The sequence below is a fragment of the Sturnus vulgaris genome, chromosome 2 (assembly GCF_052056855.1).
Source record: "Sturnus vulgaris isolate bStuVul1 chromosome 2, bStuVul1.hap1, whole genome shotgun sequence".
NCBI lineage: Eukaryota > Metazoa > Chordata > Aves > Passeriformes > Sturnidae > Sturnus > Sturnus vulgaris.
In genome coordinates this window covers 110,525,188-110,546,128 of record NC_142244.1, presented here as the reverse complement: position 1 = coordinate 110,546,128, position 20,941 = coordinate 110,525,188, and the positions used below count along the sequence as shown (strand labels likewise).

General features: G+C 34.5%; 1 protein-coding gene across 1 annotated transcript in view; it reads left to right on the top strand.

Annotated features, from left to right (window-relative positions):
• Positions 1-1,529: 1,529 nt before the first annotated feature.
• Positions 1,530-20,941, top strand: part of CFAP47 (cilia and flagella associated protein 47) — a gene marked incomplete at its 5' end in the record, with an annotated part of 257,080 nt that continues 237,668 nt past the window's right edge. The window contains 17 exons of the mRNA XM_088159355.1: positions 1,530-1,699; positions 3,775-3,890; positions 5,878-6,016; positions 7,185-7,413; positions 7,911-8,065; positions 8,799-8,932; positions 9,490-9,725; positions 10,416-10,614; positions 12,534-12,747; positions 13,126-13,278; positions 13,941-14,127; positions 14,232-14,328; positions 15,516-15,732; positions 16,410-16,654; positions 17,633-17,763; positions 18,873-18,995; positions 20,358-20,489. Coding sequence (XP_088015481.1) covers positions 1,530-1,699; positions 3,775-3,890; positions 5,878-6,016; positions 7,185-7,413; positions 7,911-8,065; positions 8,799-8,932; positions 9,490-9,725; positions 10,416-10,614; positions 12,534-12,747; positions 13,126-13,278; positions 13,941-14,127; positions 14,232-14,328; positions 15,516-15,732; positions 16,410-16,654; positions 17,633-17,763; positions 18,873-18,995; positions 20,358-20,489 — 2,877 coding nt within the window. The remainder of the gene's footprint in view (positions 1,700-3,774; positions 3,891-5,877; positions 6,017-7,184; positions 7,414-7,910; positions 8,066-8,798; positions 8,933-9,489; positions 9,726-10,415; positions 10,615-12,533; positions 12,748-13,125; positions 13,279-13,940; positions 14,128-14,231; positions 14,329-15,515; positions 15,733-16,409; positions 16,655-17,632; positions 17,764-18,872; positions 18,996-20,357; positions 20,490-20,941) is intronic.

Sequence of the window (20,941 nt, the reverse complement as noted above, 5' to 3'; positions counted from 1 at the left end):
GGAAACTGTTGAGAGTGCTTGATTTGGTAGGGCTGTGCTTATTCTGTTTTGTTGCTTGTCAATAGCCTTTACAATTTTTCATGTGCTTCAGAAGTGGAAAGGCAGAGTCAATTTTAGAAAAGAGAAAAGGTTACTAAATCATAGATTTGTGGTGCTTCCCTCTGTGATGGACTCCTGCCACTTGCTGTGTATTGTAATGGCACTGTACACAGACGAGCAAGATGACAGCTAGGGGACAAGATTCCACTTCACACCCCCACTTCCAGAAAGGCCCGTTGTGTTGCCCCTTCTCATTCTCAGACCTCGTGTTGCTGTCTGTGATTACAGGGCTCTGAAGTGTATGACTCCTCTGAAATACTTTCTGGTACACTAGATGCTCAGAGTGCAAGCACTGAAAAATAACCTTCCTTCAGCTGTCATAGTGCAAGGCCAAGAAATGCCTTCCAAGGAATAAAGTTCACAAGCAGTTTTCCATAATTTTCATTGACTATTCCTAATAAAAAATATTAATTTTGCCTTGTACAAAATGAATATCCTTTAATTCTTTTTAGAGAGCATACAGTTTCTACACACCTCAGAATTAAAATATGACTACTCTTTCAATATCAAGCCCATAACCATGATGTGCATGACATAAATTTCCTTTAGCTGGGTATTTATACTGTTAGGAGGATTCTGAAGGAAAAGAAGGAAGTGGTCAAGCAACAGAAACAGCAAGTAGTAAATTATGTTTGCATATCTAAAACGTAAACTAGAACAGAAAACCTAGAGGATACTGAATAGACTGTCTTTCAGAAATAAAAAATATTTAAATTGGACATAAAGAGTGGAAGCCCACTGTGCATGGCGTAATGAGAATTTTAAAGAGACTGAACCACCAGAGGAGTTCTAAACTTTACTTTGAGGTTTTCCTAGGAACATGGGAAATGCTGGGTTTCCCTCTATGTGCTAGCTGGTTACTTGTGTCTTCTGTTCAAGGAAAGGTGTGGGAAGTGTTTCATTTAAACAGATGCTTACTGACAGCAAGTCCAGCATAATTTTTTTGTGAGAGGAAAGAAAACGTTTTCTGTTTTTTCTGTTTCGTTTGACTCCCAAGACTGGAGATGCCTTGGGCCTTTCAAGAAGATTTTCAATGAGCAGTGAGACTTTCTGTTGATATCAGTCAGACCTAGAAGAAACTCTTACCTGTCCCCTTTTGTTGCTACTTTGAACTGAGATTTAATCCATGTTGTCTTCTCAGGCACTAAAAATATTCTTCATTGAATAATAACTGATTTAATTTTGTATTACTTCAGGAGTTTTTTTGCCACAGTAGGAAAAGCTGGAGCTCTCTTGGAAAACTAGAAAATTTTGCTAACTCATTCTTTCTCTTTTCCTGTAAAAAGTCAGAATTTTAATAGAGAGGTTAAATTCTAAAATCCTGCATATAAGTTCATGGTAAGTTTTAAACCAATCTTTATATTCTTCTGAAAATAAATGATACGTATATCCTTATTAATCTAGAAATGCTTAACAATTAAAACCACCCTCTTGTGTTTAAATTGCAGTTTAAATTGATTGTGGAAAATCCAGAAAAACCCATTGCATCTGGACTTCAGTTTAAAGCTGTTGTGGAATATACTCCCAAGTGTGCAGAAGATCTTCGGGATGAACTAACTCTTTTAATAGATGATGACGTAGTTCATATCCCCCTGCTTGGGTATGATGTTCAAAAGTTCATGTGCTGCTGTTAATATTTGCAGTTTAATCTTGTGGAAAGTTTGCTTCTGTTGTCAGTTATGGCTTTGTAATTAATCTGTCAATTGCATGGAAAAGAAACAGTAAGTTTTATTACAAAGTAAAATTTTTCTTTTTTTTTCAGAGCAGCACACAGGTAAGAAATTCATTGGGGTGATATCCCTCTAAAATCACAGAGAGTCTGGATTTTTAGTTTTGCCTTATTCTAACTTGGTTGTGATAATGTTGATAATTTTGGATGCTGTATTATTAGACAAATCTACAGCTACTCCTAATGTCTTCCCTTCGTAGTGAATCACTGATATAGAAGATTTTTAAGTAATTGTTCATAATAGTTTATTACATAACAGTAATTGTTCATAACAGTTCATAACAAATCTGGATTATAGTGAAACATATGTTGCCTAATTCTAAAAATAAAGTGCATGTTTTAGAGCAATTGTTCAAGGATTTTTGAAAATGTTTATTAGAATGGCATTGTGAAGGTAAAGCCACTTAGGATGATGATGCTATTGGTGACTCCCTTCTGGAAGGGACTTGCAATAGATTAAGTATTTCATATCTTGATGTTTAAGTGTCTTTTGCAGGGGAAATGTTGACAGGCTTTAATAAATTTTTTGTATGTTTGGAAAAACAAGTACAATTTATGATTTATTTTAATCAGTGTTTTCCAAAATGTATTTTGTGCCATGCAAAAGCAGCAAATTCTAGCTTCCTGAAAAAACCCTAACCAGCAAACCAAAGCAAACAAATTAACCTCACACTGTATTGAAAAACTAACCTTAAACCTTTTAATTTGACTACCTCCTTTTTGCAAGTATGTATCTATTAGAAAATCTTGATTGCATGTAGGATGTATGCTTATTTCTGTCCACTAGGGAAGGAAGATATTTGCATCTTTAGAGGAGAAATACTTTTGTTTAATTTTTCCAGCAAAGCTTCTTGTAAGAATGTCTGGATACTTAGAAAGTAACATTTTTACATTGTTTTGTGTGTACTCTAACTTCTAACTCATCTATTACATGATTCCTTTTTTTTTTCTTTTTTGTTTTTTGATTTTTTTTGCCACATCCTGTTAGTCTAGCATCTCTTTAAAGAATTTACTTTGTTATTTTTTCACATTGCAAGAAATTATCACAGAGAATTAAAACCACTGTATTAAAATTCCTGACATAAAATTTCTTGCTTTCTTTGATTCAGCTTTTTGCCTCTGTCCCTTCCTTCCCCCTTCTCTCCTCTTTATTCAGTAGAGTATTTGGGCAGGATCTACCTCACTAGACCAAGGATATTTATTTTTCTTTCCCATTATTTCTTCTGTACTGCATGTGACACAGATCAGGAGATGGAATTGTTCCTGCATGTTCCTGTTCATGGCTAAGAGGAGATAGACTTCTGTGCTGATGTAAAATTTCAGTTGATTTGAACCATAGTTTTGTGTGAGACCAGAGGTGTCATTGTATTAAAATTTGGAGTCTTTAAAATACAAGTTTCCTTCATCTTTTCATTTTGGCTGAAAAGTACCCAATACAGTCATGCCATCTCACTGAGGTTCTTAAATAAATAATAGAAGTAGCTCATGGCATATATCATTATCCACTAATATCTGTTATAGAAAGTTTTGTTGAAGTCACATAAAGTATGTCTCAAACACAAAACTGTAAACTGGCATTAATTCTCTTCTTTTAGTTCAGGCAGCTCATAATGAATTATGGTGAATTATTTGGTCTGATTTTGTGATGCAACTAACTTGGGTTAGTTTTACTTAAAGTACTGTAATGAAGTATTTAAAATGAAATAGAAATGTGTGCATTCAATTTTGACTAATCCTTTATAGCTATATTGTTTGAAAGTTAGACTACTGAGTTATTAAACAGGCTGATAGATGAGTACTTCTCTTGAATCTTTCCTGTGTATGCTGTAGTGCTGGAGTGAGTTGACAAAAGAACTCCCCTCCACTGGAGTGCTTAATCAAATTGCTTTTAAAATGCAAAGGTATTTTCAAGTTTTGGGAAATGCTATGTTGTGTTTTCTCTGCAGATTAATTCCATACTGTGATCTGGAAATAGAGTCAGAGGTTAATTTTGGTGAAATGATTGCAAACAATAAACTAGTTACTAAAGAGATTAGTATTGCTAACCGTGGAACAACTTCAGGTAAATATTTAGTATGCATTAAATCATAAAATCATTTAATAATTTTATTTTATTGGAAAAAGTAATTCTATGCAAGTTAACACTTCAGTGACCAAGTAGCAATTAACTGGAATTTTGGGTTATGCAGTTTCTGAGTATTGTAGCTTCAGATGTATATGGCCCACTGTTTATATAGCCAGTACTATATTTCCATTTAGGAAAGAAAAAAATACTTCAGAACTTTGGAAAATTTTATGAGTTCTCTACTTTTGAGTCCCATTTGGAAGCTGTAAAAATAATAGCTGCTCATTGCCTTAGTGTGCCCAGCATAGACAGCAGCAAATCATTTCTGCTCTTGAATAAACAACTACAAGTTCCTTGAACTTTCTGAGCTAAAGTCCTCTGTGATGGGAATTGAATTGTGTTTGTTGCTAGAAGATAATGAGAGGCCTTTAATCTTGCTGCCATAGTTTTTGAAATCCTACAGTTTTTACAACAGGCACATCCTTAAATTTCTGAAAGCAGCTATTCCAAGGAGAGTAAGAAACATGGACAAAGGAGCATAAGAATGCTTTTATGATCCAAATAATCTGTTTGACTTCCTTTTGCACTGCACAAAGTTGCAGACACCTTTCTCCAGAGGCAGGGTGGCAACTATGCCGAGTTTCAAACAACAAATTTAAGGCAGTTAGTTATTTTTGTTCCTCATTTGTACAGCTGCTGTTTACATTTTTTTTTTGCATTAGGGCAACATTTGGGAACATTTGTCTCCTAGATTTTCATATTAAATATTGTACGAAGAGAAAATACATTATTACAGAAACACAGATTTGTAATAATTAAAAAAAAATCAATTTTCTATCTAGATGAAGCAGACCTTTTAATTTTTATTTTTTTCCCATGAAGTAAAAGGAGAAATTATTGTGGGTGTTTTTCCTACTCAGTTCATCTTAAAGATGTAGTGTGCAGTTTATATAATCAGGTCTTTCTCATAGATGTTAACTTAATATTTTGACCAATTATGATTAGGTAAAGAAAACAAGTTAACCTACAGTATATATGCATCTACAAGTAAGTTGTATGATAATTATTTTTTTAATGTTGTGTAGGGAACCGTTTCTAGTTATAAACTCTATGCATGATACATGCAGGCTGCATGGTGGAGTTGTATAGGATTGGATGAAAGAAAAAAGGTGATGGTTAGTGAAGGATGTCTTGGGGACAGACAAGGGAAGAGCAGCTGAATCTGTTTTTCTGTAGCCTCTGTAAATCACAACACAGCACGTCCCATAACAGGCAGCATATAAACTCTGTGAGCAGGAAGTGCTCTGTGCTGGCCCAAGACACAAGGATTGCATTTCACCTGTCGTTCTATGCACTAAATGAGTCCTTTGTTCCTGCTTCTGATCTCATATCAGAGATTATCTTTTATATGAAACCAAAAAGTGCATTTTTTGTACATTTGAAACAATTTCTGTGTCTATGGTATAATGGTAGATAATTAACGTTGTTGGTTAAGTACTGGGTTTTGTCACATTTTAAAGAATATTTTTATAACCTAGAAATATTTACTGTTCTCTTCTGCAGTGACTTGCGTTGGGTACTGACCAAATCATAGAATCTGTTGTTACCCTGCAGTATGCACTTAACTTTCTGGCTACTGTAGTTTCTTAGAGCTTTGTATAACTTGCAGATGTTATTTGCAGTTACTTTGTGATATAGTCACTTGTGTTTGGAATGCGAGTACCTTTCCTGTTACAATCACAGTTTGCAAAATGGAATTGTACATGTAGGTGTAATAATTAAAGTGAGCTTGGAAATAATGATCTGCTCTTGCTTAGAAATAACTTGTGAAAAGGTTAACCCTATGTTTCCTGTTTCCATAGGGAGATAGATGGCTTGTGAACATCTACATTATGTGTTGTGTAATTTCAAATGTATAATAGAAGCATATAAATCTACAGCTTTATATTGTATAGCATTCTGTTGATTGCTTTGGGTTTTTTAGGTATATTTAGAATATCATATGATGGGGTAGTCTTGCTTCACATAAAACCTGCCAGAGGAGTAGTAAAACCAAAATCTGTAAGGAAAATTGGAGTGGATATCTGCACAGATGTACCCGGAGTCATCAAAGAAATGATCAAGTGAGTGTATGACTGAAGAAATACAGCTCTATAAATTCCATTTTTGTCTGTTATTAATTCTAGTCTTTATTATGAATGTTTATCTAAAAAAAGTTAAATTCCTAAGTGTCAGTTACTGTCTTTAATATTTAATTTTATTAATTTCATTGTTATATTATCTCCACAGAAAAGTAATGCATAAATTCTATACCTGGCTGTGTTAATAAAAATCTTTCATAATTTGTAATGGTCTGGGATGTTTGCACATTTCTCAGAATAAAACTAACCAGGAGCTTTTGTATCTTTCACCTTTCTGCACATCCCATGTTCCTTAATTTTCTTAGCTTCTGTAACTGCATATTTTCTTTTAACTCTGTGTGTTTCAGGAGTCTCAGAAACATTCTTGTGTTCTTTGGTGTATCTTATTTTCACTAGAGGGAATGTATTTGCAGCACTGGAGTAGATGGCTTTTAAATGCATACCTTATTGATAGAATCCTAGCATGATTTGGCTTGGAAGGGACTTTAAAATCCTGTATTTCCAGCCCTGCTGCCATGGGCAGGGACTTTCCACCAGACCAGGTTGCTCAGAGCCCCATCCATCTGTTCCTGAACACTTCCAGTGCTGGGGAATCCACAACCTCTCTGGGCAATGTGGGAATAGGGTGTGGTTGATTTGCTGGGTGTTTTGTTTTGGTGATTTGTCGATTTGTCAAGATGGAGCTTCCAGGCTGGAATAGCTGCAGTTCTTTCAGTTCTAGCTCCGGTTCCCTACAACAAAATTACTTGTTATAAGCTAAAATTGGTATTTAAATGCAAAGACCCTGAGGGATAAGAGCACTGTGTATTTATTGTCTGTGGACACCTCCTGATTCTTTGCAGATGTTATTCCTATAGTTTCAAACATTTAAAAAAGTTAGAAAACAAACCAAACCAAACCAAACCCAAAACTCCACCATGTAATGTGTGATTTTTCCTGATTGGTGATATTCCTATTAGGGCATTGTCAGGGGCATGCTCACTTGCCCTGCTCTCCCACTTGGTTTATATATGGAAAGCCAGTAATTTGAATGCTTGGATTGGGTAATTTTTTTTTTGACACAGATTCTAATACAAAGCAAACTAACCAAACTGATTATTTCTAACTCTTCTCTGCATTACTTGTTGCTGCTTGCTGCTCTTGCTGGCAGAGTGGAGTTGGAAAATCGTGGCTGGACTGAAGTATGGATCAAAGGTGTTGTGGTTGAACAAGTTCTTAAAGTTCTTGGAGTGTCTTGTGGAAAAGTACTGAAATGCATTAACTTTGGACCTCTTTACTTTGGGACTTCAAAGACAGAACAAATACATTTATACAATGAAAGCCCTGAGTGTATGGATTGGGTAGCAGTACTGGAAGAAAATGCCATTGGAGAAGAGATGGTAATGCTCTGGTTTTATTTTAGTTGAAAACTTGTTTGCATTTCTGCTTTTGTGTTTTTTATTTCTCAACATTCGTCTTCTGATATTGTTTACTATGTCATAGTATTTCCTGATCAATAGGCTTTCTGAAGCCTCTGTCCAACCATAACATTTTTTATTTCAATTCAACCCTAGAACTGAGGTTTTCAATTAATATTTAGTAGGAATTATCAAAATACAATTTGAATTCTAAGATATTAATAATCTGTGGTTTCACTTGTTTTTCTCAGATAGTGAAATAATCTGAGAATCATGTTTAAAGAAAGAGAATTCAAGACATTGACATGAAATTGATTTAAAGATTGGTTAATTAGGCAAGTGCTGTGTAACTATGTGACTGCTACTTCCTCTGTCTATTTGTTGTACATGAAAATGTACGTGTAGGAAAAAAACAAAACACAAAAGAGAAAGCAGAACAAGCTGAACTACTCCATATTTTGAATTTTTTTTATTTTTAGGGGACAGATCTTCAGGGGAGTACAGATGCTGTTTTACACAACTTAAGCCTGAAAAATAAAGATATAGATATTTCCACCTTGGTCTTGTGCACTCCCAATCAAGGAACTTTGCTTCCTTATGACAAAACTTTGATAACACTCTGCTTTAGTCCACGGTGAGTGATACCAATTAAATGCATACACATGCTCACACACACACAAGTTGGTTAGTCTGCATTGTTCTGCAAGAGCTGTGTTAGAGACAATAATTTTGAGTTAATACATCTGCAAATTATTTCTGAATAACTTTTTATGTATTTATTATATGTGTTAAAAGAAATTTCTCGATGTGATTCTGCAAATAAGAAAGCAAAGCCTGAAGTGTTCCTATGATTTTATATTTAATAATACCTAAGGGTGTATTTGGACCAAGAGTTGGTTAAGATGGTTTTGTGAGAATAGAAATTTCACTAGATTTTTCCATATATTAACCACCACGAGAGTGAAACATTTCGGAGAGCTGTCATCTCATTAAAGAAAAAATAACCCAAAACAAAAGCAAAAACTAAACATAAAGAAGCATTTGTTCTTGGATAAGGAAAAGAAAAAGCAAATGTACTCTTGCCAATTTCCCTTATTGAAAGTCAATACAGGTAGTTTTTATGCATGTGATATAAGTTTAGAAAATTGTTGTAGACTGGAAAAGGTATCAAATTACACACAGATATTGAGCTTAAATTTGTTACTATTTGAATTTTCTGAAAGGAAGTCTAAAGATAATTTGTTCAAGCTGTTACTGGCAACAAAGAAGCCAAAGAAGGTTGTTCAAATATATCATTTTTTTTGAGTTGTGTTTGGAGGTTTATTTTTTCCCCCCCATCTTTTAATTCGAGATTGTGACTCTTACAGAAAATTTGAAAGAGACTTTGAAGTGAATGACAAATCGCTGATTCAAGATTATGTCCTATTTCTGAGATTTGAAACTGTTGGAAAGAGAGGTGGCTGTCTGCAGAACCTCAATGGTGGTGCCACAGCAACCACAAGTATGTTAGAAATGTATATAAATGTATCAGAAATGTATGTATGGATGATAAAATTGTATATCTTGATCTTTTTAAACTTTAAAAAAAATATTGCTTGTTTTAATAGCTTTATGGTAAATCTGCTATTTTTGTTTGTTTGTTTATATCAACACAAATAATTTTCATCTTGAATGCTTCATTACTAGAAGCTTTTTGAACAGTGAGAGAGTAGAAAGGAGGGATTTATGTGTGTCATGAATGAACACCTATCACTTAATTATAGATTATAATGATTATAAATGCAAGTATTTGCAAGTCACTAACACTTTTTGAATATGTTTTGTGCATTTTCATGTGCATGTTTGATCTTCTTCAACTTCCTTACTGAAGGAATGCACCTAACAGCTATTAAAAGGTCTCTGTGTTAGCTTTATAAAACTGCATTATAAAACATACTGATTTTTGTATTGTTTTGTTTTCTGGGACTGTACAACTACAGCATGACTTTCCTGTTAGTGGGATAATAGATGTGAGAGGGATTTTGTTTGTTTGCTTGTTTTTGTGTTTGTCCAATGCAGGAAGTAATTCTCGTCATGTGGACTTAGCGTTGATGGGTTCTGGGTTTCCTGTGGTATTAACTTTTAAGCCAGGAACAGTAATTAATTTTGAGGACTGTTATTTGGGTGAACAAGCACAAGTTGTGTGCACAATGAAAAATGAATCCAAGTTTCTTCCAGTAACTTTCAGCTTCCGCAAGACTGCTCACTTCAGTGTTTCTCCTGAAAGAGGAAAAATTAAAAAAAAATCTGAAAAGGTAACTCTCTCTTTCTCTTAGGTTATGCACCTGTGCAGATTATTTTACAGCGATTAGCAGTGGAATTTCTTGAAAGTAAACCAGAGGAATTTCATTTCAGTAGCAATAGATTTTAATATCAGCCAAACATTTTTTTTTTTTATTTTGTACAGTCTCTTAATGTTATTTCACTACTCCAAGAAGCAGCAAATATTATTTTAAATTAGGAGAAAAGATTGTAGTACTAAGGCAACTTTTACAAGAGTTTTTCCTATCTGTAATTTTTTTTTATTTTACTGATTTGAGAATAGTGATTTATGCTCAAACATTTTTGAAGGATACTTTAAAATTTATTTCAGTAAATCACAAAAATTTAAGTAAGATAAAATTTCTTTAATGGAAGAAATTTGCCCAATAATAAGTCAAATATGGAAACATTTACAATTTCCCAAACCAGCCAGCCAGGGCACAAGATATCTCACAGAAGTGAACAAATGAGACTTTGTTGTGTTCTAATGTGTCACATTTTTATGTTACCTTATATTGCTAATGTTTATATGCCTCTTGGCATATTCTGCAAGCCCAGTTTTGAATATCTGTCTTAGAAGTAAATGTGGAAAGAAGTGACTCAGGGACTCAATCATTTAGAGAATTTTACAAAACTTGACTCTTTATTGTCTCATATGTCTCATAATGAGTTTTCTTTTCCAGGAAGTGATGATTTCATTTTCTCCACGTCAATTAGGAACATTTGAGATGAAGCAAATTATTGATATCATTGGTACAGTAGTAGATAAAAATAATGTAAATGTTTTGAAGATATCTAGAAAATCCTTTCATCAAATATATTTGACCTTACTTGGTGTGTGCAAATCCAAACAAAAAAGCATTGTATTCACAATTAATCCAGGTAAGATGCTAAAAACTAAGTAACAAGTTTTAAAAGCACTTTTTTAGCCTTTTAAAAGAGATTTTTTTATTTGCTATTTTTAATTTGCTTGTAAAAAGTAATATCTCTTTCGGACTGGAGGGAATGCTTAGTTGTATGACATATGTCCCACAAGACTGCAAAACAAAGGCTAAAATAATGGTACACCTCTCATAATTGTATCAAAACTTGAACTATTAAAGCATAGATTTTCATCATATGATTATCTGACTTTTATAAGGTTCAGTTTCTGCAAGTGATGCTGCTACACATTGCTAAGATGTTTCAGGAATAAGTTGAGAGATATGTAAAGCACAGGAAGAACTAGGAAAGATAACAGGATGTTCTTTATTGATTCCAAGTTACTACTGCCAGATGAATTTGCCAGTTCATACAGCTTGCTGCCGGTCCTGTGTCCACTGACTCTTCCAATCCTGTACAGCCTGTGCCAGCATCAAGAGTCTTTCAGGATATGCAATAATTAGCCTATAATTTGTTCTTTGTGTTCCTAATGTTTTCCATGAACAACCACTTTGCAGTAGATTTGACTAAGCTGTCACTGGATTATAAACCTGTCATGGCAAATGTGATTATTTTCCTAACATCAAATGTGCTTCAGCCTCTGGTGCCTGTGTGTGGGTCAGGAGGGGAACTTGAGTTCTCTTTAGCTGCTGCCAGTTAGAGGATGTACTCCCTGATGAGAAGCAGGAAGGCAATACCCATTTTTTTCCATTGTTGGGGAGTAAGAAGTGGAAGTTACTGGAAAGTCATAATAAAATGCTGTTCTTCCTACAAGTAAGTACCTGTAAGGTTGATAAGCCAGTGGACATTCCTGCTATTTCCAGGAAGGTATTTCCAATCCATGGCTATCAAGACTCGATGAGAAACTGAAGTTCGGTAATTTCTTTGTTTTATATTTGAAATCCAGAGCTCTTTCAGTTTTCCTGCTTAAGAAACCCAATTAGAAGAAGTGGATTTTTTGGATCAAAGATTCAAGTTTTTCAGGCTTTCTGCATGCTCTTGTCTACCATTTGCTCTATTAATGTCCCTTTTCTGGTCCCATTTGCAGGTTTATAAAAACTTTATGAGGGGTATCTGTGTTTTGCTTTTAAGCTTCATTAAAGTGTGGAGGAAAAATTATTATTTTTTTCAGATCGTTTTCCAGATGGTTCTGTATCTTCCTGTTATCTTCTCCCAGTGCATGAGTATGTGTACTTGTGTCTCTGTATTCGGGTGAAGGCAGAGGAGAGACTGGAATGAAGCTTCTTGCAAACTGTGCCTTTCTGGCCAGTGAAAGTTGTAATCACTCCTGTGACTTAGAAGATAAAAAGTAGTTTTTGATTTTTGTTGGTCGTTTAAAGTCAGGCTAAAGTGGGTAAAAAAATATGTTTAATGATTTTTTTTTTTTTTGCAGGTGAGGGAGGAAAGGGCAGTTGAAGCTTGACCTTGTTTCTGCCATAGTTTTCTCTTTAATGTTCATGTATATGTGCTTTTCTAAAACTAGAGTGAAAAAGATCTGAGCTGTCGTTTTAGTTGTTCTAGCTTGAGAGGTTTTGTCAAAATCCCATGCCTTTGTTTGCAGCCCTTAAGACAAGCTTTAGGATGCTGTGATTGGTCTTGTGACAGGCAGCTCTGAGTGTCTGATGATGTGTGTGTGCAAGGCATAGCATCACAGCTGGACACAGCTGGTTTGAGCTCTGATGTTTGTGTGATCCAGGCCAAGAGAAGCAGTTGGCTCGTGGCATGATGTGAATGGCTTCTTCCTTCTTACCTGAGGAAAACAGTATGGGATGGGTGACTGGTGTGCTGCTGGGTAGACCATTGTATATTAGATATATTTTCTAAGACTTTTAATTTTGTTTAGAAAATATTAGTTTAAGTTTATGTTTTTGAATTTTAAGGTCTAACACCCTTGATTTCCAATGCAACTGGACAGTTTGTAGTTCGTGGCACAGGACAGCTCAGTGATACAGCACCTGTGGCAATCCTTAAATCAACCCAAACACAAATTCATACTCACCGGAAAAACAGGAATTGTAAGGATGATGCACTTATAGCTTTTCCTAATGATCGTGCAGCCAGCCTTAGGCCTAGTGAATGGAATAAAAAGTACAGGTAAAAAATATGTGAATCTAATATTTAAACCCACACATTTATGTATATCATATAGTAGATCAAGATTGGTTACTCATATGGCAGTTTGCTTTTTTTTTTTTCCAGGCTGAAAGTACTTTAAAATTCATTGCATTCTTGAATCTCTTGCACATAAATTTATTGAGTTTTCTTGCGTGAAACTACAAATGTAGCTATTACACTTGAAGTATTTCATTTTTATGGTTGCCTTTACAAGGTCAAATATTAATAATCAGTTGTGATAAAAAGAATGTTTGGAATTAAATATATATGTATCAAAATCAATTACGTTTTCATTCTAACAAGACCCAGTATCATTCTACATGTGTAATGAAACTACAATTCTTTTTAAATATTTAGGACTATTTTCACAAAGACTGAGAGATATAATTATGTAGACCCAGAATTTGCTTATACTGACTCTGAACGACTGTTAAGAGAAGCAAATAAGAAACACTATGTAGACTTCATTTCCCGTTTAAGACAGCGTCGTTTAGAGAAAGAGGCTGTTAGGTAAGACTTGGTTTAAAGGGTAAATAAATACTTCAGGCTCATACACAAAATATGTGAATATATGTGCAGAATTAACTTAACGGCACCGATCATACACTAAATTTGTCCCATGCCAATATGCTTATGATCTTGGGACTTCCAGTTATAATGCATTCAAAACCTGTTTGTTTCAAGTATTTAGACACATAGAGATCATAGAGATTTCCTGGGTGAAATGTAGGGATAGAGGCAGGGCACTTGAAATTAAGATTAAAGTGAATTTAAATTAAGGTGTCAAGTTTTAAGAATACTTGGCTATGGTTAATAAGAAAAAACCATAACATTGATTGTTTTAAATTCTCTTTATATATTAAATATGAATTTCCAGCTAGATGTCTAACTCATCCCAAGTGATGGATTCAGTACGTAAATTATTATATATTCTGTGGACTGAAGCAAATACAATCCTTTAATCTGACTGGTCCTCTAGGCTTATTTTACGGTAAAAACCAAAACAGTAAAAGTATTTTTGAGGCATTTTCTGTGCTTGAGGGTTTTTTAAATAATGAAATATTCCTACTTTAAATACTGTTTTGTTTAAAAATATTACATCATTTAATGTGTTGATCATGGAATGCTCAAACTTTTAGATTTCCACATTCTTTTTTTTTGCTTCCCTCTAGGCAGTTTTATCTTTATAACAATCCTGTGAGCATAGGCATGAAACCAGCTGAAGGTCTTAAGTCACCACACATCTCAGTCGCAGATTTTCTCAAGAAGCCACAGCCCAAAATGCTTCCTTTAGATGAAAATTGCATATTAACTAGTCGAAAATTGGCAGCAATTGTTTCTAAATCTACAAATGAAGGAGTAAGTTAAACGCTTGAGTAGTATGTGTGCATAATGTGTTTACCATATAAAAAATCATAAAAATTTTGATTGTGCTCTGAGGAAGTGTTTTGTGCTTATCACAGGTTTGGAGCTGGCTTAGTCCTATGCCATCTTCTACCCAGGAGAAGGAAGATTGTAGTCTAACTTTGACACACAAGCAGCTTCATCAAATATTCATTGGTAAGATTCTTAATTTGGTTGCTAAATGCACATAGTTTTTGTAAAAGCACTTATGTATGGTGACACAATTTACTATTATATTTGTTCACTCTAAATAGAAAACAGTTTAATTTGGTAGGCAGTTGAGACCTACAGTAGTGTTTCACTAAAGCTTTGTAATTCTCAGCAAATACTGAGATATGATTAGGGATGAACATGTAAAAGAAGAGTTTCCTTTGAAGACTGCTCATACCAAAACCTCTTACAGAGAAATCATCACAGCGTAGTGTGAGAGTTGCTCATAGCCTTAGGCCTTGTTAGTGGATAGTACCTGGACCAGCATTAATATCAGCAAGATTCATGGAAGTGCTCAAAATATTTCTGGGAATTAACAGAGAAGATTGATGCCTCCAAAAGCTAAAACTAAAACTTCAGGATCCTCCATCAAAATAATTTCAGGGTAATGTTCTGTGATGGGGAACAACACCTTCTAAAACTTATTAGTGACTTACTAATAACATTTGTTAATGCTACAGGTCTAGGTTAAGGTCAATTCCTGGGCTTTTTAAAATTTTCAGTCAAGCCAGAACTTGAATAGTGTACTGTGTAAACTGATATACTTGAGGAAAGGCAGAACAAGATAAACATAATAGTACAATAAATGCTGAGGACTTTTTAAGATGTTTGGTTGGTGCCATGTGCACTCAAGTTTATAGACCAGCCTAAGAACTAGTGATAGTGGTAAACTAGGTAGTGAAGTAATTCTATGACCATCACACGGCACGAATTATTAAACCAAATGGTCACACATCAGGGAGCAAACTAATGGGTTGCATACATAAGCTTTCAGTGAATTGGTGGTAATTTGTCCTTTTAAATATGTGCTTAACAAAAAGAAGTATTTATGGTTATTAATAGTCCTGTTAGTAGTGTGCATATTCATTTCCTGTTTTACCCGTTGACTAAAACAAGCACAATTAAAAAATAAATGTTGCTGGCTTTTGACTTGTACTGCTGAAAACATTCACAGAACATGGATGATACTTACTTCCACATTTTAGTGATAATTTCTTCCACTACAGGATTTTTGTAGCTGAGTTTGTAATTTGAAGAATTAAAGCGTTTGATCATAGTATTTTAGTAGTTATGTTTCCTTACTTTAGCTTTTACCTTTTAATGTTGAGAATCTTATTTCTTATTTAATTCAGGTCCTTCTACTATAGATTTTGGTGATGTTTGTGTGCATTCTACAACAACCAAAGAACTGCACATCATCAATAACTTGTCAGTTCATATTTGGATACAAATTGAAATTGAAGTTGCGGAATTGCAGGAGACATCTCCGTTGTCTCAGGTGGTGCCTCCTCTGACAAAAACTTATATTCCAGTTGTGTTTGAGACAACCACTGTTGGAATGTTTAAAACGTAAGACCTTTTTATATTTGTCTTGATTTACACATTTTCTTGGCAGTAGTAAAATTTTTTTTTTAAATCACCTGGCTGATTTTAAAGTGTAGTCATGATAATTGCAATGGTGTACGCTCATCTATGGTGACATTGTAATAATCAATGTAGTTTTATGTTGCAAAATTTACCTAGTCCAGTGCTGTTCCTTATTTTTTTTTTAAATCACAAACAAAAATCTGTCCTGTGAAAAGCCTTCTATAGCTAGAGGTGCATCAGAGAAAAAAGTTTGCTATTATGGTCTATTTACTAGGAGAAATTTATATGGAAAATACTGCTCCCTTTTGAGCCTAGCATTGCATCACTTGCATCCATGCTCAGGTCTTTTGATGCAGCTCATGGGAAAATGTATTAAAAACCTGTTCTCTAGCCTGCTGGTATGAGCTCTCTGTTTTCTAATGTTAAAATGACTGTGTAAGGCTGATCATCCTTTAGGATGATCTTCACTTCTGGCATGATTTGTTTAAAGTAGTATGCAGAACAACTGCCAACCTTTTCTCTTGACAGTCTTAACTGTGTGTTCACACTCAGTTGTTAAGTATTTTATTGCTAGTGGTTATATTTCATGTAAATCTTACTCTGTCTGTAACATAAGAAATACATAAAAATATTGAGATATATATTTTTTTATGTTACAGCTCTTTCATCTACAAAATAAACAACCAACACATTGGACATGTGCTGGTAATTGCACATGCAATGCCTATTGAACTTCAGCTGTCTACAACGGAACTGATTTTAAGTCCTATTCCTGGCTGCCTAGCAGGGACAGAGTTTAGAAAAACTGTCACAATATGCAATCCCAGAAACCATCCTGCTGGCTTTACTTGGAGATCTGTAACTGGAGATAGAAAATCTGCATTTACTATAAAGCCAACCAGAGGTATGCTATGCAAATACAGTGTGTATATGTATATGTCAACAGTATTAAATATGACAAACATTCAGCTGATGCTATAAACAGTATTTTTAGATTTCTGTCAATATCAATGTGTCCCAAAAGCAGTATCAGGTTACAGTTTAGCACCACAGCAGCATTCTCTGTGTAGGCCCTGCCCTGAATGCGTGCTCAGTCCAGCTCCCTGCTTCCATGCCCAGCCAGCAGTGCTTGTGTAAACATTTCTCTCAGCACAGATTACTGACATTTCAAGAGTGGGGCAGCAACATCATATAGCTCATCAGGATAGGAAATTTTGCAAAAGCACTGCATGAAGCTGCTAAAAAGTTGACGAAGTTTGAGTAACATAAATGGAGTTCAGTCTGAGATTAGTCTACATTTGCATCATGGGTCAGTATTTGTTAGATGTGTATACACTTCTTACAGTGTAAAAGGGACCTTCTTTTACCTTCTTCTCTTTGAAAAGTAGTATTCTGCAGGCGTATATTGGCAGTCCATTATTAAAGAACACACTGCTAAATATATTAGATTGAGTGTTCTCTGATTCTTGAGAAAAAATATGTCTGCTAATACAAATTCGGACTCAATTGCAAGCAAAAAACTGTATATGATCTTTTCCTCAAGTTGCTATTCTGCAAGAAGGATAGTCTGTTCTTTTATTTTTGTTTTTTATTATAGTAGTTCATGGCTAAAAATACCAGTAAATTTTGAGTGTGTTTTACTACAGGATACTAATACATAGATTATGCAATACTCATGAGAATCCAAGACCTAATTTTATTTAATTCATCAGACTGTTCAATACCTAAGAAATGTAGGCTTACATTCAGTAATAGAAAGTCATTTCACTTTTATGTACCTATGTTATTTCTAATTATACAATGTAATTTGACAGTTGTACCTGTCAAATATATGATTTCAAAGATGTATGCTATAACATGTAAATTATGTATATATATTCAGGGTTTGTGGAGGCCTATAGTGATATGGAGTGTGAAGTTATTTGGCATCCAGGGTTCAACACTCCAGAAACAGGACAATTCATCTTGCGTGTGCGCAAAGGAAATCCAATTAACTTGAAATGTTCTGCAAAGGTAACAATTCATGTGGCAGCTTTAGAGAAGAAAAATGTGTGGATTTCTTTGAACAAGTAATACTTTAAATGTATTTCTGTTATAATCTATTTTTGTATTAAAATATTTTAACTTCATATAGCTTTTACTTGACAAGTTTAACTAAAGAATATGCTCCAAAGACATGATGGAGAAGCAAGGCAAAGACAATTTACCTTTTTCTTGCTTTTGATGATATTCTTCCTTTGGTATCACAGCTTACTGGTCCTTATATATTATGGGCATTAGCTGTGCTTGGCTTGCCTCGTTTGACTAAACAAGGGGTTGAGAGGTGATATGACAATTTTTTAGATACATATTATTTATTAAAAGAAAAAAAATCTAGGGGTGTGTGTGGGAAGGTATGTTTCAGAGTTTCAAGGTAACATTAGACTCTTAATTTAATTTTGTGTTATTTAAATATGGTACTGGAGAAGCACTGTTCTGGGTAGTCTTCTAAACAGTGACATTCAGCTTTGGTTAGTTATTTGTTATCTTACGTTGAATGCCAGGCAATATGAAGAAGATAGACTTTTTTTTTTTTCACTCTATTCTGAAATGACTGGCTACATGTTCTAGAACTTCTGTTAGGAGCCAAGAAAACTTTTCCCTTTCTTTTGATGAGCCCGTTTTTGTTTTTTTTTTTTCCCAGTAGCTATCTTTCTTTTCTTCCTCTTCTTTTGAAGTCTTGGAAGTTTGCCATATGTAAACCAGCATGTGTGTAAATTAGAATATTTGCATTTCTACTACTATTAATATCTCCCAAATGTCTTGTCCTGATCACACATTTGGAGTTAATGGAGTTTGTGCTGTTAAATTAAATTTAATTAAAATATTTTTATTGGTCTTGAAATTAGCCCAAAAATATCTGTACGGTTGAGTCTGTTTAATTTGACTCTAGATAAGTTCAGTACATTGAGTAAATAATCTCACACTTAAGCTGTGTTTTCCTATTTGAATACTTCCAATTTATGTATTTGCACAACTCTATTAGCTCATTATGTAATAAAAAAATAGCCTGAATTATTTATTTGTACTTAGGAATATGTTACATGCTTTGCTTGTTTTATCTCTTTCTCTTTTTTTATTAGTTTGGTACTGCTAAAGTTCAGTTTATAGCTCAAAATGTATCCTTCACTCATAGTCCAATTGGTTTCACTACTTGCAAGACAGCCAGTATTCTAAACACAGGATTCAACCATGCATATTTCCAAGTAAGAGAAAATTATTTCTAGCACACTTAATTCCTTGGGTTGGGGTGCAGAAGGGAGTTAATTATACCAGATCATGTTATGGTTTTGTGTTTTCAGTTATTAAATATGCACTTATTTGTTTTTGTGATGTTTTCTGGAGAAGAAAAAAAATATGTAAATAAGAAATGTGTCCCTCTGTCAAATTTGCACTGATAGGTAGATGGGACAAAAGACAAGCAAAGTGGTGATGGCCTAAATGATTCTAGCATTTTCCTGAGAGCCAAGGGTGAGGGTAGAACCCCATTCTGGGATAGTCTATGGAAAAGCATTTATGGGATGTTTTCCTGCATTAAGTGACAGAGCAAACTGGCTGGTCATCCTACTCATGCCTCCAGTGCATGGAGGGATCCAGAGCAGTCACAGCACAGGGATGACTTCGCTAAACCAACATCCAGGGGCCAGAGGGGCTGTGCAATGAATTGAAGGGATGGGATGGATGCCAGAGTGGGTAAAGACATAATACACAAATTAGTAGGAAACCTAACCTCATTAGTTTTGCTGATCACAGGATAATTGCTGTAATTAGTGAAGGAAAATAATTTTTATTAAAATCCTCAGAGTTTTTATTATTGCATTATTACAATACTGAGAAACATGTTCATTTTGATTTGTACCAGATTTCTCTTTCATCAGCTGAGCATTGAAAGCAAGTAGTATCATAGTCTTGTAGGCTGGGACTGAAAGAATAAAATCAGCATAGTCAGTAACACAAACAAACATACCGAGCCTTTTTAGCTTCCAGAATTACTCATAGCCAAGCCTAGACATAGCTGGTTGGTCTTGGTCACTATCACTTGTGTAGCTATACTTTAAAAAGCTATGTTAAGAGTGCATTAGAAGAGAACAAATTCCTTTTTGTCTTTGCTAACTGTGGGTAAACTGAGTATTTACTTCTAGTATTATTACTGAGCTATACAGAATTGGGGTTCTGTGTCCCATCTTACTGTGAATGTCAAAAAAGAAGTGATGAATTTATTTGTCACTGAAAAAAATGTTTTAAGGAATATTTTGAAGACTTGCTACATAGATAGTCTTAATTTTGATAACTTAATGAAAACAACCCAAAACTCAGAACTCCAAGTTTCCAATTGGTGGCAAAAATTATTTCATAGTAGAAACTGACACTTATGTTTCTGTTACTTTATTTTCTTGCATTTTTCCCCAAACTTCTATGTCCAAGTTAGCATTATGTGCTATGAAGGTTCTCCTTGTAAAAATATAAAATCTTTATGATAGATATATTGGTATGAACAAAATAACAACAACCAAAACGAAGAAATGCAAACACCTATTTCAGTATGTTTCTTGTTTGTGTTTGTGAAGGTTCTTGACTCAAACCCACTGCCTGGAATGAAAATCACCCCCTCTGAAGGAGTGATACCCGTGGGAGGCATTGCTGATCTCAAAATCTCCTTCACTCCAAAGTCATACATGAATTTTGATAAAAAAGTGGAGGTATTTCAAAACTGGAAGAACTTTATCGTTTTGGGTGTTATCCTGTGTGCTTGTGTGTGTATGTTCATGCATCTTTTGGATTTTATTTCCAGTGTTCTAATGCTTTTTAAGAATAAGGTTTTCTTGCAGCAGATCGTTACTGCTGTAACCTATTCTGCTGGTTTTTTTTTGTCTCAGCCCTGCTCAGAAGTATCAAAGCAGTCTCTCAGTTTGAGCTGATTATATTTTACCACTGACAAGATGTTGGAAGTAATGTGTGATTGATCTTCACGAGATAATGTAGAGACATACCTGCACTTTCTGTAATCTATAGTCAGGCAGGATTGTAATACTCTAATGTTTTTAATTTCTTGACTTCTTGTGGTTTTCTCAGAGATGGCTCTAGTAGTAGATTTGCTGTGATAGTAGGTATCAATAAACACGTAACATATTTTGTTTTATGTATGCCTGCT